Raw genomic sequence first — 26,750 nt, 5'->3', positions numbered from 1 at the left:
CATCCAAACTAAAGGGGAGACATGTTGAATTTTTATAATTTAAAAAAAAAAAAAAAAAAAAAAAAAGTCTGGAGGAGAGAGAAAGTGACGAAAATTAGAGGAGAAATAATAAAAAAATAAAAAGGAGAAAAGAAAGGAAAAGAGGATTTTTATTTTCGAGGTGCATAAGTGGCATAAATAGAAAAATAAGAAAAATAGTTGTCATTACATTAATCGAGGTGTGTAGGTGGCATCTTAGAAGCTTGTGGAAAGTTTCTTAAATCTTGCATTTAATATTTGTTGTGATCCATAAAGGAAATGTAATTTTTTAATTGGGCCACATGGTGGTGTTTAGTTGTAATTCTAGAAGGTTATGAAAGTTTTAGAAGATTGTGGATATTGTGTAGAAGGTTGTGGATAAGTCATGCATTGGGTGGTAAGTGCCTATTTAAGCAAGGCATATAAGCATTTCTAATCAAGTTTGAGAAGTAGAAGCTAGAAGGCGTGAAGACTTCAAGGTGTGAAAACTCTAAAGGTGTAGCTCTTCAAGTAGAAGTTATTGGTGAAGCTCTTGGTGTGAAGACTCTTATTTAGGATTTCTCTTATGTTGAAGAACTCATATCATCTTGTGGGTGTTGTAAGGATTTTTCAAGTATAATAAAATTATTTGTGAAGCATTTTTTTTCTCTTGGTCTCCATATTGTTGCACTCTTGATTGCGAGTGGGTAAGGGTGGTGTGGCCTTCTATCAAGTGGTATCAGAGCAGGAGTTCCTGAGTGTGTGGACAGATCGCCGAACGTGAGGCAGTTTACACCAGGATTTGCAAAGAAAGTTGATCTTGTGGCTGATTGATCTTTTAGATTGGTGGATCTTTTTTGCTTAGGGTTTGCTAAATTTTTGGAAGATACCTCCAAGAAGATTGGACTCCAAGGAAAATGATGACCTTAGTGAAGCTATGGAAGAAAGAATCTTAGAGAAGATAAGAGCAGAGGTCAAATCAGAGATTGCATTGATGAAGAGTGACATGATTGCTGAAATTGTGAGTGCTTTGGGTGGTGTACCTAGGCATGTGGGTACTGAAGACAGATATGATGAAGTTGCCGAAGACTTTGAAGCTGCTAGTGAGGATAGAAGTGATCATGAGGAGAGACCTATTGGAATTAGGGCTAGCTAGTTTGCTCGACCTGGATCTCAGTTGAAGTTGAAGCATAAGATGGAGGTTTCTAATTTTTTAGGTACTTTGAATCCTAAAGACCTGATTGATTGGATTGGTGAATTAGAGGACTACTTTGAGCTTGAGGGTATTGAAGATCCATTGAGAGTAAGGTTGGCACAAACTAAGTTGAAGGGACATGCTGCTCTTTGGTGGAAGGAACTGCAAAGAGATAGAGAAGAGGAAGGTGAAATGAAGATCACTAGATGGAAATTGATGGTGACTAAGTTAAAGGCAAAGTTCATTCCTGCTGATTATGAACTTGAATTGTTTAAGAGGTTGCAAAATCTAAAACAGAAGGATATGACTGTGAAGGATTACACTGAGGAGTTCTATAAGTTGACTATTCGGTCTGGGCATAGAGAATTGTCAAAGGAGAAGGTAGCACGGTACATTAATGGTTTGAGATTCAATATTCAGGATGAGGTTGGTATGCTGAATATTTCCACAGTTGAGAATGCTTATCAGTATGCTTTGAGAGCAGAGGAGAAGCTAAAGAGGAAGAATCAAGGTAGTTCCCGAGGGAAGGAGAAGCAGAATAGTTCGGTACAAGCTAAACCAAAAGTAGAAGGCGAACCAAAACCTATGGAACAAAGAAGAAGGACAGGTGGAGGTGTATTCAGAGGTAATTGTTTCAAGTGTGGTCAAGAAGGGCATAGATCTTTTGAATGTTCTATTGGTAGGACAGCTACTATTGTGAATGAGGTTGAAGTCCAGGAAAATCAGCCTGAGGAAGGAGAAAGTTTGTTGGCTCGACGAGTACTAATGGGTAAGAAGACATTGGATTCTTGTCAGAGGACTAGTTTGTTCAAAACTTGTTGTAAGTCTGGTAGGAAAGTTTGCAAGGTGATTATAGATAGTGGTAGTACTGATAACCTTGTTGCTGAGGAAATGGTTCACAAACTTGGTTTGAAGAGATTGAGACATCCTTGTCCTTATAGGATTGGCTGGTTGCAAGGTGAGCATGCTTTGGAAGTGAGAGAGCAATGTCTTGCTGATTTTCAGATTGGGCAGTATAAGGATCAAGTATTGTGTGATATTGTGGATATGAACAGTTGTCATGTGTTACTTGGTAGACCTTGGCAGTATGATTGCAGGGCTATGCATGATTGTGTTAGGAATGTGTTTACTATTGAGAAAGGTGGTAGGAAGTTTTCCTTGATTCCTTTGCAGAATGAAGCGCTCGGTAGGAGAAACCTGAGTGTTGGCAGTTGAGTTGAGTTGGCAGATTTTGAGAAGATTGAAAATCAGCATGGGAAGCAGACCTATAGAACACCTGTGGTGGATGTAAATGAGAAGAAGAAAAACAAGGGAAAGAGTGTGCAAGTTGAAGATTTGGAGGACATATATGTGAAGAACCAGTTTGGGATTTATGTGTTGAATCCCGAAAGATGTTCTTCCAGCTATTAGAACATCTTTTCGGACCTGGGGAGTCTGATGCAGGAGCATCTTGCATCCAAACTAAAGGGGAGACATGTTGAATTTTTATAATTTTAAAAAAAAAAAAAAAAATCTGGAGGAGAGAGAAAGTGACGAAAATTAGAGGAGAAATAATAAAAAAATAAAAAGGAGAAAAGAAAGGAAAAGAGGATTTTTATTTTCGAGGTGCATAAGTGGCATAAATAGAAGTATAGTCTAATTTTTATTTACAGTTTAATGAGGATCTTATTTTATTTACGATTTTCTTAAATGGTGGTGATCTTTTTGATGAAGGTATAGTCTTCATCAGATACTGATCATGCAACATTAATCCTGCTGTAAACTGACTCACATTCAGCGCTCTGTTCACAGACTCAGGAAAACTCACTCTTCACTTCCTCCTTCTCTTTCACACCTTCCAAGCTTTCCAAGCTTCACCTTCCACAACTTTCACCTTTCCAAGCTTTCTTTCCAAAGCTTCTACTTCCCAAGCTACTCCTTCTTAAGCTTCTCCTTGAGCTTCTACTCCTCGAGCTTCTACTCCTCGAGCTTGATTAGAAATGCTCATATGCCTTGCTTAAATAGGCACTTACCACCCCATGAATGACTTATCCACAAGCTTCTAGAATTCCTCCACAACCTTCTACAACTTCCACAACCTTCTACAATATCCACAACTTTCTACAATATTCATAACTTTCTAGAATTCTACTCGCACACCTCGATAAATGGAATGACAACCATTTATTTTTTTATTTTTTTCTATTATGCCACCTATGCACCTCGAAAATAGAAATCTTCTTTTCCTTTCTTTTCTCTTTTTTTCCCCTTATTATTATTATTTTTTTATTTCTCCTCTAATTTTTGTCACTTTCTCTCTCCTCCAGATTTTTTTTTTTTTTTTTTCAATAATTTTTTCATGCAAGATGCTCCTACATCAGACTCCCCCAGTAGATAGAAAAGTGTGTCCCACACTTTGATGCCAAAAGAAAGATCTACCACCATCTTCATCTTTACCAAAGGTTTCCACCTCAACAGGGACAACAAAACCACCATACAAATCTTCCACATCTGCATCACTCTATCAAACACCAAAATCTCAACCATCCAATCAGCGTGCTCACTCCCAGAAACAAACTGAACATAATTCTTTATCAATAAACCCTTATTCATATCAACAACTAGTGAATTCACACCCATAGCAACAAACCCCGCATCAACAGCAACAAACTCCATATCAGCACCAACATGTAGATCACCATCAATACATGCCAAACTCTCAACACCAGCAACCTCATTGCTCACAACAAGATGCTCTGCAATACATAACTCACCTCCAACAACAACCGGATCATCCACGACCGAATGCTCCACAATCTCCATGTTAGACTCAACCAATTGATCATGAAAACCAACATCTGTCCCAACATCAACAACATTAGAAATATCTTCAGCAACAACCTCTAGTTGCTCTGCAGGTTCTGCATCAGACTCCACAAACTGATCAACAAAACCAACCTCTTCCACCTCAACCTTGCGATGCCATCTTCTCTCACAAACCTCCTTAACTTGATCAGCCAATCTATCATCCAACCGAGAAATCATCTTAGAAAAATTCCTCTCCACTATATCATGGATTTTCGCAATCATCTTAGGGTCCAATCCTCTTGGAGCCATCTTCCAAGATCTTCGTAAACCCTCTGCAACAAATCCTTCCCACGCTCCTTGTGACAACCTCGAATTGTTTGCAAGTCAGATCGCAACCTGCCACCTCGCACAAACAATCAGGAACCACATCACAAGTCTAGGACAACGGATTTGCAATCCACCAGCTCTAATAAACTTTGCCCAACCAAGGTCCTGGTACAAACTGCCTCACTCCTCGGCGATCTGCTTGTACACTCAAGAACTCTTGCTCTGATAAACTTTACCCAACCAAGGTCCTGGTCACCAAGTTGGTTCAACCTGCCAGCGTCCCACAGGGTGGGTGGATCATGGAACTAGGGTGTGGAACTCAAGTAGGTTGTGCAATGCAAAGGGATCTGTGGATTGAGCATGAGACGGCGTGGATGCATGAGGAGGTTGGTTTGAGTGCACCGGGTGTACGAGGACATGATGTTCACCAACGAGGGCATGTAGACATAGACTGGGGTGTCGAAGCAGTTGGGGCTCATGGTGGGGATCCAGAGTTGGCTAAGGTTGACGGTCGTTCCATGGGGAGCAATGGTTGGGCTTTCGTGGCTCTATGGGGAGCTAGGGAGACTAACAAGTGATGGAGTGTCGTGGAGGCATGTTCATGTTGAGGATTGGACTGGAGGACTCTATGAAGTTCAGAGAGGTGCCATAAGGATGCCGAGTATACCATGGAGGTGTGCGTATGAGCCAGGAAGTTCAGAGAGGTACCGTGGAGGTGTCGAGTATGCACAGGGCGTATGCATATTGAGCTATAAGGTTCAGGGAGATGTCAAGATGGTGTTGAGTATGCTTTGGAAGCATATGCATGAGCTAGGGAGTACTCTTGGGGGTCCAAGTCAGCCAGTGTGGATGCAGTGTTCAGCAAGAGAGTCTAGGTGGTTCTCGATGCAAGGTTGCAGTAGTGCAGCGTTGGGCTCGGGGAGTCAGGTGAGTTGAACATGAGGAGCTCTAGGAGCTCGGTGCATTCCCAAGAGTGGCAAGATGATCATAGAGGATCATGATGCGGTCAAGAGACTCGTAGGAGTTGAGATCACCTATGTGGCCGATGTCGAAGTAAGGTGGGCTTATGGGAGTCGCCGAGGCGAAGATATCAAAAGGGCTAAGTAGGGGTTCAGCGCTGAGGTTGAACAGGGGTAGAGCCAAAGGCTCGAGGATGCGTGCGTGGAGCACCGAAGGAAGAGAACCAAGAGTAAGATGGTTCGGCATGCGCTTCTATTCCGCGGGAGTGTATGTTTAGGTAGTCAGATGCGTGGGCATTTGATGAAGACAGGGAGGCGTAGTCTGGGTGAACGAAAATGGTCGCATCTTATGGTGGATCAGAAGTAGGGATCGCCAGTGCCGTGCGTGGTTTGGAGATTCTCAAAGAGAAGGCTTAACCTGGGCATAAGCATAAAATCCAGCCCCATGACAGTTGGTATCAGAGCTGATCGCTCTAAGCATGGTTAGAGTCTGTGCGTGAATCTTGGAGTGATATTGCTTTTGTTACCCCAATTCTTGGTGAGGAGATGATATTGTGCGTGATCTGGTCGGAGTGTTGCTTCAGTTTGTTATTGCTCATGTGGGAGTAGGCAGTGGAGTGTTGATCTTTGGCAGATTGGCTTGGGTTTTCATCGACTCTTGGAGTTGGCATCAAGTTATAGAGATGGTCAAACTGATATGCAGCTTGTGGAGAGTTGATATCGACATTGTTGGAACTGGGTTCAGCAGTGGAACTTGGCGTGGGTCAAGATGTGGCCAGGGGTCACAAGGCCATAATGCAGGAAGATGGACGTAGTGCAACATGGTGTTGTGAGTTCATTGGAGTGCAACTTATGTGAAGATGGCAGTGTCAGGGACATTTTAAGACTAGCTTAACAACGGTTTGGGCTGCAAAGGCGCAGTGGGGTGTAGGAGTTGGCAAGGCAATTCCGAGGAGTATGAAAATTGGGCTGTAGGGTGGCTTGTTTGGTCAGTCTCAGTGTGGTGTAGGATGGTGTGCGGACATTATCCGAGGTGAAATCGAGCTGCTACATGGTGTAGATCAATGTGGGCTGCAAGGAAGTAGTGCGGTGTAGGGTCTCTTTATTGTAGATCCGAGGTGAAGTGTGGACTTGCACAAGGTAAGTTCGTTGGTGTTAACCATTTGGGGCCCTACATATCAGCTTTCATATATTCTTTTATAGTCTAAATCCTCTTTTCCTTTCTTTTCTCCTTTTTATTTTTTTATTATTTCTCCTCTAGTTTTCGTCACTTTTCTCTCTCCTCCAAATTTTTTTTTTATTTTTTTTTTTTTCCAATTTTTTTTTTTCAATTTTTTTTTTTTATTTTTTTATTTTTTCCATGCAAGATGCTCATGCATCAGACTCCCCCAGTAAATAGAAAAGTGTGTCCCACACTTTGATGCCGAAAAGAAAGATCTACCACCATCTTCATTTTCACCAAAGGTTTCCACCTCAATAGGGACAACAAAACCACCATGCAAATCTTCCACATCTGCATCACTCTATCAAACACCAGAATCTCAACCATCAAATCAGCATGCTCACTCCCAGAAACAAACTGAACATAATTCTTCATCAACAAACCCTCATTCACATCAGTAACTAGTGAATTCACACCCATAGCAACAAACCCCACATCAACAACAACAAACTCCATATCAGCACCATCATGATCACCATCAATACATGCCAAACTCTCAACACCAGAAACCTCATTGCTCACAACAAGATGCTCTGCAACATACAAGTCACCACCAACAACAACTGGTTCATCCACAACCGAGTGCTCCACAATCTCCATGTCAAACTCAACCAACTGATCATGAAAACCAACCTCTGTCCCAACATCAACAACATTAGGAATATCTTCAGCAACAACCTCTAGTTGCTCTGCAGGTTCTGCATCAGACTCCACAAACTGATTAGCAAAACCATCCTCTTCCACCTTGACCTTCTTAGCTTTAGCATCCAACCGAGCAAACATCTTAGAAAAATTCCTCTCCACTATATCATGGATTTTCGCAATCATCTTAAGGTCCAATCCTCTTGGAGCCATCTCCCAAGATCTTCGTAAACCCTCTGCAACAAATCCTTCCTATGCTCCTTGTGACAACCTTGAATTGTTTGCAAGTAAGATCGCAACCTGCCACCTCGCACGAACAATCAGGAACCACATCACAAGTCTAGGACAACGGATTTGCAATCCACAAGCTTTGATAAACTTTGCCCAACCAAGGTCCTGGTACAAACTGCCTCACACTTCGGCGATCTGCTTGTACACTCAGGAACTCCTGCTCTGATACTAAGCTGATACCAATTGATGAAGGTATGCTCTGATACCACTGACAAAGGGCCACACCACCCTTACCAACTCACAACCAATAGCAATTACAATAACAGTTCTACAAGATCTCTCAAGATCCAATCCAAACCCAAGCTAGCCCAGATCCACACTCTGGTAGAAACCTTTGAGATCTCAACTTGTGCTCGCAAGCCACCAAGCAACCTCCTTGTTTCTAAACCGCAGTCACTAGCTTTTCTCCAACCCTAATTCAAGATCCAAGTGTAAACTGCTTCACATTCAGCACTCTATCTACACACTCACAAGTCTATCACAATCCTGTTGTAAACTGCCTCACATTCGGCGCTCTGTTCACAGACTCAGGAACACTCACTCTTCACTTCCTCCTTCTCTTTCACACCTTGAAACTTTTCAAGCTTTCCAAGCTTCCACTTCTCGAGCTTCTCCTTCTCAAGCTTCCACTTCTCAAGCTACTCCTTGAGCTTCCACCTCTCAAGCTTCTCCTTGAGCTTCCACTCTTCAAGCTTCTCTTTGAGCTTCTCCTTCCACAACTTCTACTTCTCAAGTTTCTACTCCTCGAGGAACTCCTGCTCTGATGCAGGAGCATCTTGCATTGGAAAATTATTGGAAAAAAAATTTTAAAAATAAATAAAAATAAAAAAAATAAAATTTGTGGAGGAGAGAGAAAGTGACGAAAATTAGAGGAGAAATAATAAAAAAATTAAAAAAGGGAAAAAGGAGAAAAGAAAGGAAAAGAGGATTTCTATTTTCGAGGTGCATAGGTGGCATAATAGAAATTTATTTTTTTTAAAATAGTTGTTATTCCATTAATCGAAGTGTGTAGGTGGAAATTCTAGAAGGTTTTGGATAAATCATGTATTTAATATTTGTTGGGTGCTTAGTTGTATTTGGGTGGGAATTTAATATTTATTTAAAGATAGTTGTATTTACCTTTTATCCCACATTGGTTGTGTTTGTAATGTCTTGGGTTAGAAGTGCTTATTTAAGCAAGGCTTATTATCATTTGTAATCAAGCTTGAGAAGGAAAGCTCGAGGAGTAGAAGCTCGAGGAATAGAAGCTCAAGGAGGAGAAGCTCAAGAAGGAGCTTGAGTAGTGGAAGCTTGGAAAGCTTGGAAAGTTTCAAGGTGTGAAAGAGAAGGAGAAAGTGAAGAGTGAGTTTTCCTGAGTCTGTGGACAGAGCACCGAATGTGAGGCAGTTTACAGCAGGATTGTGATAGACTTGTGAGTGTGTAGACAGAGCGCCGAATGTGAGGCAGTTTACACTTGGATCTTGGATTAGGTTTGTGAGAAGAGCTAGTGACTGCGGTTTAGAAACAAGGAGGTTGCTTGGTGGCTTGCGAGCACAAGTTGAGATCTCAGAGGTTTCTACCAGAGTGTGGATCTGGACTAGCTTGGGTTTGGATTGGATCTTGAGAGATCTTGTTGCATTCTTTGTCATGAGTTGGTAAGGGTGGTGTGGCCCTCTATCAGTGGTATCAGAGCGGGAGATCCTGAGTGTACAAGCAGATCGCCGAAGTGTGAGGCAGTTTGTACCAGGACCTTGGTTGGGCAAAGTTTATCAGAGCTTGTGGATTGCAAATCCGTTGTCCTAGACTTGTGATGTGGTTCTTGATTGTTCGTGCGAGGTGGCAAGTTGCGATCTGACTTGCAAACAATTTGGTTGTCACAAAGAGCGTGGAAAGGATTTGTTGCAGAGGGTTTATGAAGATCTTGGGAGATGGCTCCAAGAGGATTGGACCCTAAGATGATTGCGAAAATCCATGATATAGTGGAGAGGAATTTTTCTAAGATGATTTCTCGGTTGGATGCTAGATTGGCTAATCAAGCTAAGAAGGTCAAGGTGGAAGAGGTTGGTTTTGTTGATCAAATTATGGAGTCTGATACAGAACCTACAGAGCAACTAGAGGTTGTTGCTGAAGATATTCTTAATGTTGTTGATATTGGAATAGAGGTTGGTTTTCATGATCAGTTGGTTGAGTCTGACATGGAGACTGTAGAACATTTGGTCATGGATGATCTAGTTGATGTTGGTGGTGACTTGAATGTTGCAGAACACTTGGTCGTGGATGATCTAGTTGTTGGAGGTGAGTTATGTATTGCAGAGCATCTTTTTTTGAGCAATGAGGTTGCTGGTGTTGAGAGTTTGGCATGTGTTGATGGAGATCTACATGTGGCTGTTGATGTGGGGTTTGTTGCTACGGGTTTGGATTCACTAGTTGCTGATGTGGATGAGAGTTTTCTCTTGAAGCATTATGTTCAGTTTGTTCCTGGGAATGAGCATTGGATGGTTGAGATGTTAGTGTGGAGGATTTGCATGGTGGTTTTGTTGTCCCTGTTGAGGTGGAAGCCTTTGGTGAAGATGAAGATGGTTGTAGATTTTTTTTTTGGCGTCCAAGTGTGGGACACACTTTTCTATCCACCGGGGGAGTCTGATGCAAGAGCATCTTGCATTGGAAAATTATTGGAAAAAAAATTTTTAAAAAAAATAAAATTTTTGGAGGAGAGAGAAAGTGACGAAAATTAGAGGAGAAATAATAATAAAATTTAAAAAGGGAAAAAGGAGAAAAGAAAGGAAAAGAGGATTTTTATTTTCGAGGTGCATAGGTGGCATAATAGAAATTTTTTTTTAAAAAAAATTGTTGTTATTCCATTAATCAAGGTGTGTAGGTGGAAATTCTAGAAGGTTTTGGATAAATCATGTATTTAATATTTGTTGGGTGCTTAGTTGTATTTGGGTGGGAATTTAATATTTATTTAAAGATAGTTGTATTTACCTTTTATCCCACATTGGTTGTGTTTGTAATGTCTTGGGTTAGAAGTGCCTATTTAAGCAAGGCTTATTATCATTTGTAATCAAGCTCAAGGGGGAAGCTCGAGGAGTGGAAGCTCAAGGAGAAGCTTGATATCATTTTGTGGGTGTTGTAAGGATCTTCAAGTATAATAAAATTTCTTGTGAAGCATTTTTTTTATTGGTCTCCATATTGTTGCTTTCTTGATTGTGAGTGGGTAAGGGTGGTATGGCCCTCTATCAGAACTAAAAAATGACAAAGCTCAGTCTATATCTAAAAAGTTGTATCTACATCATATTTTTTTATTTAATGATTTTTTTTTTTTTTTTTTTTGTTTATTTTCTAATTTTCTGATGCAGGAGCATCTTGCATGGGAAAATTATTGGAAAAAAAAAAAAAATTGGAGGAGAGAGAAAGTGACAAAAATTAGAGGAGAAATAATAAAAAAATAAAAAGGAGAAAAGAAAGGAAAAGAGGCTTTTTATTTTCGAGGTGCATAGGTGGCATAAATAGAAAAAAAAAAAAAAAAAAAAATAGTTGTCATTACATTAATCGAGGTGTGTAGGTGGCATCTTAGAAGCTTGTGGAAAGTTTCTTAAATCTTGCATTTAATATTTGTTGTGATCCATAAAGGAAATGTAATTTTCTAATTGGGCCACATGGTGGTGCTTAGTTGTAATTCTAGAAGGTTATGGAAGTTTTAGAAGGTTGTGGATATTGTGTAGGAGGAATTCTAGAAGGTTGTGGATAAGTCATGCATAGGGTGGTAAGTGCCTATTTAAGCAAGACATATGAGCATTTCTAATCAAGCTCAAGAAGGAGCTCAAGAAATAGAAGCTCAAGGAGTAGCTTGCGAAGTGGAAGCTTGGAGAAGCTCAAGGAGTAGAAGCTCAAGGAGAAGCTCGAGGAGTAGAAACTTGAGAAGTAGAAGTTGTGGAAGGAGAAGCTCAAGGAGAAGCTTGATATCATCTTGTGGGTGTTGTAAGGATCTTCAAGTATAATAAAATTTCTTGTGAAGCATTTTTTTGGTCTCCATATTGTTGCTTTCTTGATTGTGAGTGAGTAAGGGTGGTGTGCCCCTCGTCAGTGGTATCAGAGTTGTACCTCTATCAGTGGTATCAGAGCGTACTTCATCAGTGGTATCAGAGCGGCCCTCTATCAAGTAGTATCAGCGCAGGAGTTCCTGAGTGTACAAGCAGATCGCCGAAGAGTGAGGCAGTTTGTACCAGGACCTTGGTTGGGTAAAGTTTATCAGAGCTTATGGATTGCAGATCCGTTGTCCTAGACTTGTGATGTGGTTCCTGATTGTTCGTGCGAGGTGGCAGGTTGCAATCTGACTTGCAAACAATTTGGTTGTCACAAGGAGCATAGGAAGGATTTGTTGCAGAGGGTTTATAAAGATCTTGGGAGATGGCTCCAAGAGGATTGGACCCTAAGATGATTGCGAAAATCCATGATATAGTGGAGAGGAATTTTTCTAAGATGATTTCTCGGTTGGATGATAGATTGGCTGATCAAGTTAAGGAGGTTCATGAGAGAAGATGGCATCACAAGGTTGAGGTGGAAGAGGTTGGTTTTGCTGATCAGTCTGTGGAGTCTGATGCAGAACCTGTAGAGCAAATAGAAGTTGTTGCTGAGGATATTCCTAACCTTGCTAATGTTGGGATGGAGGTTGGTTTTCATGATCAATTGGTTGAATCTGACATGGAGATTATGGAGCACTTGGAGGTGGATGATCCAGTTGTTGGAGGTGAGTTATGTATTGCAGAGCATCTTGTTGTGAGCAATGAGGTTGTTGGTGTTGAGAGTTTGGCATGTATTGATGGAGATCTACATGTTGGTGCTGGTATGAAGTTTGTTGTTGCTGATGCGGGGTTTGTTGCTGCTGGTGTGGATTCACTAGTTATTGATGTGAATGGGAGTTTGCTAATGAAGCATTATGTTCAGTTTGTTCTTGTGCATGAGCTTGTTGATTGGATGGTTGAGATGTTGGTGTGGAAGATTTGCATGGTGGTTTTGTTGTCCCTATTGAGGTGGAAGCCTTTGGTGAAGATGGAGATGGTGGTAGATCTTTCTTTTGGCATCAAAGTGTGGAACACTTTTCTATCTACCGGGGGAGTTTGATGCAGGAGCATCTTGCATGGGAAAATTATTGGAAAAAAAAAAAAAAAAAAATTGGAAGAGAGAGAAAGTGACGAAAATTAGAGGAGAAATAATAAAAAAATAAAAAGAAGAAAAGAAAGGAAAAGAGGATTTTTATTTTCGAGGTGCATAGGTGGCATAAATTATTAAAAAAAAAAAAAAAAAATAGTTGTCATTACATTAATCGAGGTGTGTAGGTGGCATCTTAGAAGCTTGTGGAAAGTTTCTTAAATCTTGCATTTAATATTTGTTGTGATCCATAAAAGAAATGTAATTTTCTAATTGGGCCACATGGTGGTGCTTAGTTGTAATTCTAGAAGGTTATGGAAGTTTTAGAAGGTTGTGGATATTGTGTAGGAGGAATTCTAGAAGGTTGTGGATAAGTCATGCATAGGGTGGTAAGTGCCTATTTAAGCAAGGCATATGAGCATTTCTAATCAAGCTCAAGAAGGAGCTCAAGAAATAGAAGCTCAAGGAGTAGCTTGAGAAGTGGAAGCTTGGAGAAGCTCAAGGAGTAGAAGCTCAAGGAGAAGCTCGAGGAGTAGAAACTTGAGAAGTAGAAGTTGTGGAAGGAGAAGCTTGATATCATCTTGTGGGTGTTGTAAGAATCTTCAAGTATAATAAAATTTCTTGTGAAGCATTTTTTTGGTCTCCATATTGTTGCTTTCTTGATTGTGAGTGAGTAATGGTGGTGTGGCCCTCGTCAGTGGTATCAGAGTTGTACCTCTATCAGTGGTATCAGAGCGTACTTCATCAGTGGTATCAGAGCGGACCTCTATCAAGATAAAAAAATATATATATATGAATCAGTGATATGCATCCTTGAGCGTATCTGATGAAGGTACCATACCGTCATTAGTGGAATAAGATGCTCCTTGAGCGTATCTTCATCAAGTGGTGCTCTTTCCGAAAAATAGAAGTATTCATGATCAGTTGGTTGAGTCTGACATGGAGATTCATCATATACTGATCATGCAACATTAATCCTGATTCTTCATCATTTTCAAAACTTCATATCATTATGATGCTGATTCTTCATCATTAATTTTTTCTCAGTGATAAAAAAAAATATATATATATATGCATCAGAAAATTAGAGGAGAAATAATTAAAAATAGAAAATAGGAAAAAAGGGAAAAGAGGAATTTCTATTTTCGAGGTGCATGGGTGGCATAAATAGGAAAATAGTTGTCATACCATTAATCGAGGTGTGTAGGTGGAAATCCTAGAAGGTTTTGGATAAATCATGTATTTAGTATTTGTTGGGTGCTTAGTTGTATTTGGGTGGGAATTTAATATTGATTTAAAGATAGTTGTATTTACCTTTTATCCCACATTGGTTGTGTTTGTAATGTCTTGGGGTAGAAGTGCCTATTTAAGCAAGGCTTATTATCATTTGTAATCAAGCTCAAGGAGAAGCTCGAGGAGTAGAAGCTTGAGAAGGAGAAGCTCGAGGAGTAGAAGCTTGAGAAGTAGAAGTTGTGGAAGGAGAAACTCAAGGAGAAGCTTGATATCATCTTGTGGGTGTTGTAAGGATCTTCAAGTATAATAAAATTTCTTGTGAAGCATTTTTGTCATCTCTATCTTCATATTGTTGCTTTCTTGATTGTGAGTGAGTAAGGGTGGTGTGGCCCTCTATCAGTGGTATCAGAGCAGGAGTTCCTGAGTGTACAAGCAGATCGGCGAAGTGTGAGGCAGTTTGTACTAGGACCTTGGTTGGGTGAAGTTTATCAGAGCTGGTGGATTGCAAATTTGTTGTCCTAGACTTGTGATGTGGTTCCTGATTGTTCGTGTGAGGTGGCAGGTTGCGATCTGACTTGCAAACAATTTAGTTGTCACAAGGAGTGTGGGAAGGATTTGTTGCAGAGGGTTTACGAAGATCTTGGGAGATGGCTCCAAGAGGATTGGACCCTAAGATGATTGCGAAAATCCATGATATAGTGGAGAGGAATTTTTCTAAGATGTTTGCTCGGTTGGATGCTAAGAAGGTCAAGGTGGAAGAGGATGGTTTTGCTGATCAATTTGTGGAGCTTGATGCAGAACCTGTAGAGCAACTAGAGGTTGTTGCTAAAGATATTCCTAATGTTGTTGATGTTGGGACAGATGTTGGTTTTCATGATCAATTGGTTGAGGAGATTGTTGAGCACTCGGTTGTGGATGATCTAGTTGATGTTGGTGGTGACTTGTATGTTGCAGAGCACTTGGTCGTGGATGATCCAGTTGTTGTTGGAGGTAAGTTATGTATTGCAGAGCATCTTGTTGTGAGCAATGAGGTTGCTAGTTTTGAGAGTTTGGCATGTGTTGATGGAAATGTACATGTGGATGCTGATGTGGAGTTTGTTATTGCTGGTGTGGATTCACTAGTTGTTGATGTGAATGGGAGTTTGCTAATGAAGCATTATGTTCAGTTTGTTCCTCGGAATGAGCATGTTGATTGGATGGTTGAGATTCTAGTGTTTGATAGAGTGATGCATATGTGGAGGATTTGCATGGTGGTTTTCTTGTCCCCGTTGAGGTGGAAGCCTTTGGTAAAGATGAAGATGGTGGTAGATCTTTCTTTTGGCGTCAAAGTGTGGGACACACTTTTCTATCTACCGGGGGAGTCTGATGCAGGAGCATCTTGCATGAAAAAATTATTGGGGAAAAAAAAAAAAATTGAAAAAAAAAAAATTCTGGAGGAGAGAGAAAGTGACGAAAATTAGAGGAGAAATAATTTAAAATAGAAAATAGGAAAAAAGGGAAAAGAGGAATTTCTATTTTCGAGGTGCATGGGTGGCATAAATAGGAAAATAGTTGTCATACCATTAATCGAGGTGTGTAGGTGGAAATTCTAGAAGGTTTTGGATAAATCATGTATTTAGTATTTGTTGGGTGCTTAGATGTATTTGGGTGGGAATTTAATATTGATTTAAAGATAGTTGTATTTACCTTTTATCCCACATTGGTTGTGTTTGTAATGTCTTGGGGTAGAAGTGCCTATTTAAGCAAGGCTTATTATCATTTGTAATCAAGCTCAAGGAGAAGCTCGAGGAGTAGAAGCTTGAGAAGGAGAAGCTCGAGGAGTAGAAGCTTGAGAAGTAGAAGTTGTGGAAGGAGAAACTCAAGGAGAAGCTTGATATCATCTTGTGGGTGTTGTAAGGATCTTCAAGTATAATAAAATTTCTTGTGAAGCATTTTTGTCATCTCTATCTTCATATTGTTGCTTTCTTGATTGTGAGTGAGTAAGGGTGGTGTGGCCCTCTATCACTTTTTCACGAGAGTCTACTGAGGTGAAGTCAAGTCACTTGAACTTGTGTGTTGTTCCTGAGACCAATGTTGTGACTTCACCTCCACCTATTTAGATTCCATCTCTTCCACAGGATTACTCTTCAACATTGCCTACTATTGCAGCTCTAGTCATTGAGCCACCTATTGCAGTTGCTGAGGATATATCAGAGGACACACATCTCCTCTTAGATCACAGATTCAGCACACCTATTATCCCACCTCCATTGGAGATTCCATTTCAGGATTCTCATGCTTTCTCCTTTGAGCATCAGCTAGGACTTCTAGCTGCACCTTACATACATGGGTTTTATCATCCTTGTCCACTGTCTTTATTTCCTTCCGACTGGATCCACATTGGTATGTTCATCGACACAGGAGTTCTACCATTCTAGGGGTGCTATGTTGTCACAAGCTTCTATCATGGAGGCTTTCATTGTACTTATGGTCTTGAGAGATTCTCTTGAGATGTTTTGTTTGTGCATCCTCTTTTATCTCTTTTGGAGTAGAGATTTTCCCATTGGGTTTTCTCTATTTCTTTGTTTCATAAAGATTTGATTGTGATTGGGTACCTCATCAGGGCTTGCTGCTGGGACCCAAGTTTTCTTTCAGCATTGTAGTTTCTTGCATTGTTTGTAGCTGCATTGTTGCTCATCTTAAGGGAGGGTGTTAAAGAAAAAGGTTAATTTCATTTCATTTATTAAATTACCTTTTCTCCCTTCTTAAGATTTCTCTTTATGCACCTTGCATTTTCATTTAATAATTAATTGACAATTATTAAATGTCATTTACCTCTTAGGGTTTCCTTTTTAGGGTTTTGATCTCCTTCATAAGGATTGATCGGTTGTAATTTCATTCATTCTATTTTTGCACAAGCAAATACAATTTTCTTGTTTGTTGAGAAAACCCTTCTCTCTCTGATTTTCTTTCTTTCTTGTATCAAGTTATTTGCATGCAGAATATCCAAGGTCGGTGGATTTGTTCATCATCAAATCTTACAATGACTATGCCCTTGATCTCCTACCATTTGTTTTGACCCCAACTATTACATCACAGAAATAGTTTCCTTGTCAACAAGAACTCTACTGTATAGAAACAGTGAAGGCAATGATGGATACAGGGCAGCATTCACAAGACTCTGGCTAGATGTAGATATATAGGATGCAATCAAGGGTGAATTCGGTAATTTAACAGCTTCACCAAATTACAGCTGTAGTACTCTTTAAGATAAGTAAAAGGAGGACAATCATACATAATTGAAAATCTGAATATATCTATCACTAGTTTAATAATAGCTCCAAGGTGACATTATAAGAAATTTAAATGCTCAAAACCTTTGGCAAGCTGATGCTACAAATTATTAAAGGTATTTCCAGAGTTTAAAGTCTGATTGCATTCAGTGCAAGTCTGACAATGCCTCCAAGGTAAAAAAAGTAAGAAATTTGAATTATAAAATAAGCATGAAGAAGCATTTCAAATGGTAGAAAAAATGATAAAATGTTAACAATAGCAATTTCACAAGTTCTGGTTCTACAACCAGATATAGTGATACGAGCTGAGATCATTTAACTACTTAAAAGTTTAGAAACTTGAAGGATTGCAAGTGTATTATCTCTGACTAGTGATATGATGTCCCTTTCTGAAATGAAATTTAAAAATAAACAACAATAATTTTATTTTTTTTAAATTAATTAACTTTAATGAATGATCAAAAGGTATGAAATGAGAAGATGTGCCCCCTCAAACATGAGATACAAAAGGGGGAAGAGAATTTCATTTGGAAAGGGAAAAGATGAAAGAAGCATGTGAACTAAGGAAGGAGTAATGGAAGAAGATTAAACAGGAAGAGTTGATGAAGGGTTGTGACTCTTTCAAAAGGTGGTAGATGAAAGGTTGCGACTCTTTCGAAGGACATAATGGATGAAGGGTTGTGACTCTCTGAAAAGGTTGTAAGAATTTAAGATTGTAACTCTCCCATCATGGTTGTAAAAATTTAAGATTGTAACTCTCCCATCATGGAGATAAGAATAAGAGGGAAAATTCATTTGTCCTGAGCATGTAAGAAGGGATCATCATAAGGCAATCATAGTAAGGTTTGTCATGAGATATAAGACAGTTCTGATCTGCATAAAGGGAGAATAGGAATTAAAGACAGATTAATGGAAGAAGAAGACGAAAATAACTTCAAAAGGGGCAGCAACGATGGAGGGTTGTAACCCTTTCAAAGGGTGGTAATTGTAAAATGATGTGACCATTGAAAAAAGCAGACATGGTGAGAAGGTGTGACCCTTCCTCACAAAAGATTGAAAAGGGGGAGGAAAGAAGAAGAGAATATAAAGTATAATGAGTAAAGATCAGAAGGAAAAAAATCAGAAAGGAATGATAACTTATATTTTTTCTTCTTCAAAGCAGATGGATTGTTATATATGTGTGTGTGTGTGTGTAAATATGTATATGTATATCAATGAATATAAATATATATACATAGATGTGTATATGTGTATGTGTGAGTGTATATGTATAATGCATATATACATATCTGGTATACACATATGTTGTATATATATGTATGATGTATACATAGAGACATACATACATACATACACACAAACATACATACATAAATACATACATACTCATAAACTCATCTATTAATAAGAGTTTGTTAAGAACTTCTAAATGGAAGGTCTTTAATTAGATAAGAACTATGCCAGTTAAGTAAGGTAGATGTAATTTAAATTTGCATTAATTATTTTAATTACTTTCTTTAAGTAATATAAAATTGCTATTTAAGTATGAAGTTTTACTAGTTTATTTGGTATTGTTAATTATTAGTTAGAGTTATTTTGTTTAAAACAAGGTTAGGAATATTAATTAAAATATATCATATTATACTGATTAGATTTATTCATAAAGCATCAAATTCAACTATGATTAGATAAAATTGATAGTGTGTGTATGGTAGTTATTTAAGTGTTGGAAAATTTTCTTCAAGGATAGATAACAATCAACTAAGTTACTTAGCAATTGAATTTAAATGCAAGTTATAAGGAATGAGATAGAACTGTTTTAGTTATGCTTTACTTTCGGATAGTTTAATTATACTTATCAGCATATTGTTGTTAGTTATAAATATTTCATCTATGGAAGAAATTACTTATTAGAGAATTGATTTCATTTCTAGAAAAAATTAATTTGCTAGCATTAAAATTATTGCAACAAAATGAACGCAATGTGGCTATTGGTTCATTTTCATGATAAGATAGGTATAACAAGTAGATGCATTGCCTCTAAGATTAATGTTGATCATGGGATTATAAAGCATGCTTATGTGTGTGTCTCTACTTTCTTTAATGTTAGTATTTTAAGATTATTCGCTTTAGTAGTTTTACAATTTTGGCGGATGCTAGAGGCTTGCATAAGGGAGATTGGATCCAATGTTTGTCTTACTTTTGGTTGCAAATTGAACCTTCTTATTCTTAAGTTGGGCTTGTAATAAGAAATTTTAGTATGTATGACTCTCTTTATGATGTCATGGATTGGTCCCTGGGAATAATTGTGCAACCTCCATACATTTGGTATAAACCATGTCAAAGAGAGGATTCTTGTTTTATTAGCTTCTTTGTTCAAATTATTGTGACAATACAACCTTTGTGGATAAAAGTTTTGAAACTATGGAGCTCACCCTAATCTGTTTTCTTTTGACTTCCTTAGGAGGGTTTGTTAGGCATGTGGACAAAGGAGTGGCCCACAACGGGGGTCAAGGCCCAAAGTGGCAACCAACGTAACCCATTGTGGGTAGATATTTTAGTGGCAACATATCCACCATTGCTTTAAGTGCTTGTACAAACTAAGGATGGGATCAAGAAGGCTAGCTGCCTATAGAGCATAAGCCTAGCAAATCAACTCCTTGTCCTCACAAAAGGTTGACGGTTCCACACGAGTCCTCAACTTGGGGGCCGAGGTCTAGTGAGAGACTGCCAAGGTAACCCAAGATAGTGGGGGCCTATGTGATGAAACTCTCCTACATGTCCCAGGATCCTCTCTAATTAGCCTTATGTTTGTCTCTAGTATCCCATGAGTAACCCATGAGCTTGTCATATTTCTCGGATGTCTCTTAACATCACCCTTGGATTTTGATGTGAATGTTTGTGTCCTTTTGTATTCCTACTTTTGTGAAAATTGCATATTATGGTCTTAGATCCAAGAACAAAACGATGAAGACTTTGTGTGCGACGTAGGCAAGGCCATCCAAGATGGGCTCCCAAGTCTTTCGGTCTAGCCCTAAAGATTGTTTCTATCATTATTTGTAAATCATTTGGATTAATTTAACAGGAAAGACTACAATATGATCACATGTTTTGTTAGTAACTATGATGATGTTGTTGATTAGTGTAGTTTCTTATGTACTTAAGAATTGATGTAATGTGGTAATAATTGTACTCACAAGTATTTAGTATTCTGAACTTATGATAGTCACTTAGACTATATTAAGAAACATTCATATATTTTAGCAATCTCCTATGGCTTATTAGATTTAACGGAAAGCCCCAAGGGCCTCCACGGCAAATCTCTCCTCCTACCATCGAAAAGCAAGGGCCCAATGGGTACTCAACCTATGTGTGTCGAGGTTGCACTCATTATTAAAAAGTTGTGATCTCTCCTCCTGCCATAGAATAGGAGGGGGGCCAATGGGTACTCAACCTCTACAAAGGTTGCACTCATCATTAAAAAGTTGCGGTCATCGGGATGAATGGTTTAAAAGGGAAAGGATGAATGGTTTGTGGTGATGTAGCCTACACTTACCTACCCAACTTATTCTCTACCTACCGTACCCAACCTAAACGTTCCCTTCCCAAAGTTCAATTATCAAGCTAGCAGTAAACCCATTGTGGGTAGATATTTCTGTGGCGACATATCTCCCATGGCTTTAAGTGTTTGTACAGACTAAGGATGGGATGGAGAAGGTTGGCTGCCTGTAGAGCGTAAGACTAGAAAATCAACTCCTTGTCCTCACAAAAGGTTTTTGGTTCTCCACAAGTCCTCGCATGAGGGTCAAGGTTTAGTGAGAGACTGCCAAGGTAATCAAGGATAGTGGGGGCCTATGTGATGAAACTCTCCTACATATGTCCTAGGATCCTCTCTAGTCAGCCTTATGTTTGTCTCTAGTATTCCATGAGTAACCCGTGAGCTTGTCAGATTTCTTAGATGTCTCTTGACATCACCCTTGGATTTTGGTGTGAATGTTTGTATCCTTTTGTATTCCTACTTTTGTGAAAATTGCATATTATGGTCTAAGATCAAAGAACCAAACTATGAAGAATTTGTGCCTGACGTTGGCAAGACCATCCAAGATGGGCTCCCAAGTCTTTAGGTCTAGCCCTTAAGGTTCTTTCTATAATTATTTGTAAATTATTTGGATTAAATTAACAAAAAGGACTACCTTATGATCACATATTTTGTTAGTAACTATGATGGCGTTGTTGATTAGTGCAATTTCTTATGTACTTATGAATTGATGTATTGTGGTTATCATTTTTCTCTCACAAGAACTTAGCATTCTGAACTTATGATTGTCACTTAGAATGTATCAAGAAAACATTCATATATTTCTCCAATGTTATATATTTTGGTAGTTGTTGAATTCCCTCCAAAAAAAGCTCACTTCAATGTTGAGCATTTGGCCTTAAGCATATATATACACACACAATCATAATACGTGAGATATGAATATATATGTATAGACCATTCCTTGATCACTCGCTAATACCATTAAGCAGATAGGCTGATTATCTTAGGGCCCGTTTGGTGAGCGGAATAGGAATACGTATTTCGGAATACGTATTCTAGAATACGTATTTCGGAATACGTATTTCGGAATACGTATTCTGGAATACGTATTTCGGAATAGAACGTATTCCTGTTCTCCGTTTGGTTCAGCGAATATTTGATGGGAATTCGCGGACCCGAAAATTTATGTTTTCTAAAATAAATAAAAATGGAATAGGAATACGTATTCCAATAACACCTATTTGGATGGAATTGCAAAACCCCATTTTTGGGCCAAAATTGGAATACGTATTCCTATTTTACCTCGTATTCCAATCCCGTTTTGGTGCATCCAAACAAGGAATTCAAAATTTTTGGAATATGTATTCCTATTCCGCTCACCAAACGGGCCCTTAGGGAGAGGCAATTTAAAACCTCACAAGGTAGGGGAATTTTCAAGATGGGTTGGAGACATGTATCACAAAAACCTTAAGGGAGAAGTCCCAAGATGGGTATAAAATAGGTGTTATGGAAACCTTGAGGGATCTTGATTGTAGATTGGTGTCCAAGTGCCTAAAGGACAAGTAAATCCAATCCTTCTTAAGGTTGATGGTTAAGTGAGAAGTAGAAAATTTGGGGTTTGAGTATGATTACTATTAAATATATTATGGATTCTTAATTGTTTCTCAGTTTAACCTGTTTAAGTGGCATAGTGATCTATGTTAATCATTGGGAATTGGCAGCCTCTTAGTAGAAAAAATACAAATTGCCATTTCCAAGAACAATCCAAACCCTGGTTGGGAATTTTAAGGTAAATCAAGTAAAGCCCCGGTGGGGAACATTACACATGATTCCAAACTAGCATAAATCATACATGTGATATGAGTGTAGTGCCAATATCAACTTGTCTAACAGGTTAAATTTGTGGGCTGGATACAACTTTGTCAATAAGTTTTAGGTTTGCAATGTAAAAGGTTGATTGGCAATGTCTACATCTTCGAATCATCTTAAAACAACCTTCTTAAGATACTATTGCCAGCGGTTAAGTTCTATTGCCAACACTGCTTCTTTGTCTCCTTCAGCCAGTTGTTTCCCAAAATCATTAGTCTTCCATATAATCATCCTAGACCTAAGATGACCTTAAATGACACTTATCACTGCAAATACATCAGCTGTTTACTATTTCGAGAATTAATTTGATGAAGAAAGACTAAAACATTTAATTTTCTGGCCATTTTTTAAAACTCATTTTGCTGCAAGATTTGTTTAAAGAAGATAAAGTTGTGAAAAGAGGAGGTCTAAACATTCAACTTCTTAGTAGTCACTCAGCAAATCTGACAGATATCCCATAAACTATCTTTGACCAAATGAACAGAGCAATTATATTCTACTCCATTCGTTTAATAGGTGACCTCTCAAAAACATTGAATCTCAAGACGCCCAAATTACCCCAAAAAAATGTTTTTCTGTCAGTTTCTCGGGGCCGCTCGGTTCAATTAGAAGTCATTTCCGAGAAATGGCATTTATTTGGAGCCTGTAGCTATTTTTCAAGATATATACTGGTAACTTGACATGCATGAGCAAATTTAAATTTGTGTGGCAAGGGATGCTGCTAGAGATCAAGAAAGAAACTGAAAAACTTTAAATGAATCCAACAACCAGTGAGAAGCGCCCCTTATAGATGTCGACATTATTGTAAGAAAGTAAGCCAAAAACATAGTTACCGGTAGAGAATGTCGAATGTGACATAAACGCGAGCGTGGCCGATATGACTGAAATCGTACGCAGTGACTCCACAAACGTACATGCCAACTTTCCCAGGCTCCCTGGGCTTAAATAACTCCTTTTGCCTGCTCGCTGTGTTGAATAAGTATAACTCTGTCTCTTTATTCTTCTTGCCCTCTTCAAAACCCTCATTTTTCCCTTTCTTCGCGCAGAACGCTCTGATCTTCGAACTTGAAGTGCTGGGTTTCTGCGAGGGAGACGTCTCCATTCTTAGCTTTGAACACGGCTGGAAAGCCGGATGAATCGAAAATGAATGAGAATAGGATTTGAAGAATTTGATGAGTGGCGCTGCTTTGGCCCTTAGCCCTGGCCTTGCCTGCAATGCACTCAAATTCATTAGCGGATACGCAAAATCGCAACTGATTTTATAAAAAATGTCTCCATGTTTTTACTTACTTGGCCTCTTCTTCCTTCTTATCGAGACTCGGCGTGTTTTTATCCAGCGTAAAATGCACGAAGGAAGAAAGGCTTAGCGGAGTCTATGCGATCGAAGTACGCTCTCAGATCAAGACTCGAATATTGAAATACTTTTAAATACTTAATTTATTCTTTTTAGTTTCTCTCATAAAATTTTAGCCAAGTAGGTAATAGTGGTTGAAGTTAATTTTGTGCATTTAATTGAAATATCAAATGGTGGAAAAAAAAATTCAATTGTTTTCTCTCCTTAAAGTTAAGATTTTGGCTTCATTATATTTCACATGAAAACCTTATATGTATATAGGTCAAAAAGGGGCCTAAAGAATGTTGACTACTAGAGACGCTAATAACTCTAGTAGTGATCAATTTCATATGCAATAAAAATTCTTAAAAAATCAATTTTAGAATTATAAAGATTTTAATTGCAAGTGTTGTGATGTATGGGTGCATTCACATGTTCATGTTTGTATTAGAGAAAGGGGACACTAAATCCCCCATGGCCCCTTATCAAGAGATTGTCACCCAGTACGTGTCATTTTTTTTATGCATGTTGGAACATTATGTAACCTTAAAAATTAATTTTTTACATGTTTGGTTATTTTGCATTGTGATTTTGACTCTCTTTTCATTTCACTTCAGGTCCACTTCACCACCTCTTCGAGTCAGCTTAGCAATCATTTGGGCTCCACTTTGCAACCTCTAGGTAACATTGTGCTCATCAAGCTTGACTCATTTCTTGTATGTACAAAATTGGAAAAAAAAAATACAATTATCTCAATGTCTTGCATTTCCTATAAATGTTGAATATTTTGCAAATGTCAATGAGGGTTTCGGTTTATTGTGAAATGATTATTCAATATGCATAAAGGGTTATAGTAGAATGATGAGTTTTGCTTCTATGTAGAAGCATTTTGTACCTTTCTCATCATTTATTCAAATGTCTTCCAATTCTGCTAGGATATTTATTCAGCAAATGTCATTGAGGGTTTCATTTTGTTATTAAATATTTATCCATATGCATAAAAGGGTTACAAAAAATGATGATTTTTGCTTCCGCATTCATGCATTTTTGTATCTTTCTCATCATTTATTCAAATATATTCCACTTGCTTCAAATATTGTTTTATTTTGAAAATGTCATTGAGGATTTCGATTTATTGTTAGATGATAACCCGTATGCATAAAGGGTTAGAATAAAATGATGAATGGAGCTTCCCCGTTGAAGCATTTTGGTATTTTTGGCATCATTTGCTCTAATGTCTTCCATTTTTGTTAAAATACTTATTATTTAGCAAATGTCATTGAGGGTTTTGGCATATTGTTAAATGATTATTCATATCCATTAAGGGTTACAAAAAAATGACGAATTTTGCTTCCACATTCATGCATTTTGGTATCTTTCTCATATTTTATCCAAATGTCTTCCTTTTCCTTCAAATGTTTATTATTCTACATCAATAAAAAAAAATTATTGTATTACAATTACCTCCTCTATCACCTATTTTTGTTGTCTCATGCGTTTCGCTTTCTTTTGTCATTGTTCTTTCAAATGCTTTATATTTCACTATAAGTTTACTATTTGGTATATGTCCATAATGGTTTCATTTTGTTGCTAAATGATTATCCATATGCATAATGTATAACTCAATAGTATAACTATATAAGAACTCAACCCATCTCATGTTGAAAATAGATTGATACAAGTATGAAAATGTGTTTCAATCATTGGTTTGTCATTGATGTCAAACCTACTACTTGATGGTAAGACAATTGCTTAGATGATTTGAGTAATATCATTTGTTTGATTGATGAGGATTTGATCAAATGAGGTAACAATGGTACCTCGAGGAAAGGTTGAGTTATTATATGGAAAAGGAGTACAAGGATTAGTTAAGGCAGTGATATTATAATGCATTGATTATCTACTTAAGGTTGCAAAGGATGGATACACTAATTAAGTTCAGAAGAACAAGTAAAAAAAAATGTGTTTGTCAAGCTTAACAATCTGCACAGTAGATGCCAAGCAAAGTTAGTGTAAGTCGAACAAAAAATTAGTTAGAGCTAAGCAAAGTCAAATTTCAATGTGTGTTGAGTAATACAGTGTAAGCCAAGTAAAGCTTAGTTGATGCCAAGTACCAGTAAACTTTAGTTCATGCTAAGTGTTTTGTTAGTGGATGTCGAGCAATACAATATGTGCCAAGCATCATAAGTAAGTTAATGCCAAGTGTCAACATTATGAGAAAGATTGTGAATTTGATTGATCTGAGTTGACAAGTTTCATTTCTTGGATTGTGTGAACCATGTGGAAGATAAGCTTGATGAGCTAGTGGCATAGAATTCAAGATGACCCATTTTGAGGTGAATTAAAAGAGGATTGAAGGAGAAGTTTCTAGAAAGGAATAAAATGAAAAGATGGGTAGATTCATTGAATCCTACCTAATCCAACCTAACCCTAAAATGGGCGATGGAGGATGAACGACAAAATATCTTAATTTTCTATTTACAGAGATGGTTGGTCAGAAGCAAAGGTTATCAAGTGCAAGGAACTAAGGAAGACAAGGAGTCTAGGGTATTACTTCATTCAATGACCTAAGAGAAGAGACTACTATTGGCAAGTAAAGCAAGAAGGCTCAAGGGTATGGATGCTTGAAGGGTTAACAAGCTATCAAAGCTTAAGTGTGTGAAAGCCAAGTAGAATGGAGGACTAAAAACAAAGATCTATAATCTGCAAATTGAGTTTTAAGTTGTTATCACATCAAGCCTTACTGTTACTTTCTAATCATTGTACCATTCTGGGGTAAATCCTTTGGATTAAGGTTAACCTAACAGTCATTTGTAAATCCTTTAATTGGGTGACATTCAAAGTGAATGATCTAAAGTCCTCTAACAAGGCTCACTCCTAACAAGGTGATTGAAATCCTCTAACCAGGTCACATTTAACAGTGTGCATTGTAACCTTTAACAAGGTTGACCT

General features: G+C 38.2%; 2 protein-coding genes across 3 annotated transcripts in view; one reads left to right on the top strand and one right to left on the bottom strand.

Moving 5' to 3' along the window:
- LOC149567082 (cysteine--tRNA ligase, chloroplastic/mitochondrial-like) overlaps nucleotides 1-23,865 on the bottom strand; it is an 88,303-nt gene extending 64,438 nt beyond the window's left edge. The window contains exons 1-2 of one of the 2 annotated variants that reach the window (XM_089820303.1): nucleotides 23,756-23,865; nucleotides 23,299-23,675 (exon numbers count right to left, since the gene is read on the bottom strand). In XM_089820303.1, coding sequence (XP_089676429.1) covers nucleotides 23,299-23,567 — 269 coding nt within the window. In that variant the 5' untranslated portion in view covers nucleotides 23,568-23,675; nucleotides 23,756-23,865. Of the gene's footprint in view, nucleotides 1-23,298; nucleotides 23,697-23,755 lie in introns of those variants that run through there. The other variant, XM_089820302.1, reaches the window with a different exon arrangement.
- On the top strand, nucleotides 9,865-13,954 carry LOC149567083 (uncharacterized). The gene is made up of 2 exons (XM_089820301.1): nucleotides 9,865-12,913; nucleotides 13,774-13,954. The coding sequence occupies exon 1, from the start codon at nucleotides 11,810-11,812 to the stop codon at nucleotides 12,521-12,523; it is 714 nt and encodes a 237-aa protein (XP_089676427.1). The 5' UTR covers nucleotides 9,865-11,809; the 3' UTR covers nucleotides 12,524-12,913; nucleotides 13,774-13,954.
- Nucleotides 23,866-26,750: the final 2,885 nt, after the last annotated feature.

Source organism: Cupressus sempervirens, chromosome 3, assembly GCF_028749045.1.
Source record: "Cupressus sempervirens isolate cs-2001-9-10 chromosome 3, ASM2874904v1, whole genome shotgun sequence".
Classification (NCBI taxonomy): Eukaryota; Viridiplantae; Streptophyta; class Pinopsida; order Cupressales; family Cupressaceae; genus Cupressus; species Cupressus sempervirens.
Note: the sequence above shows the minus strand (reverse complement) of the source record. Positions and strands in the feature narration are given on the sequence as shown.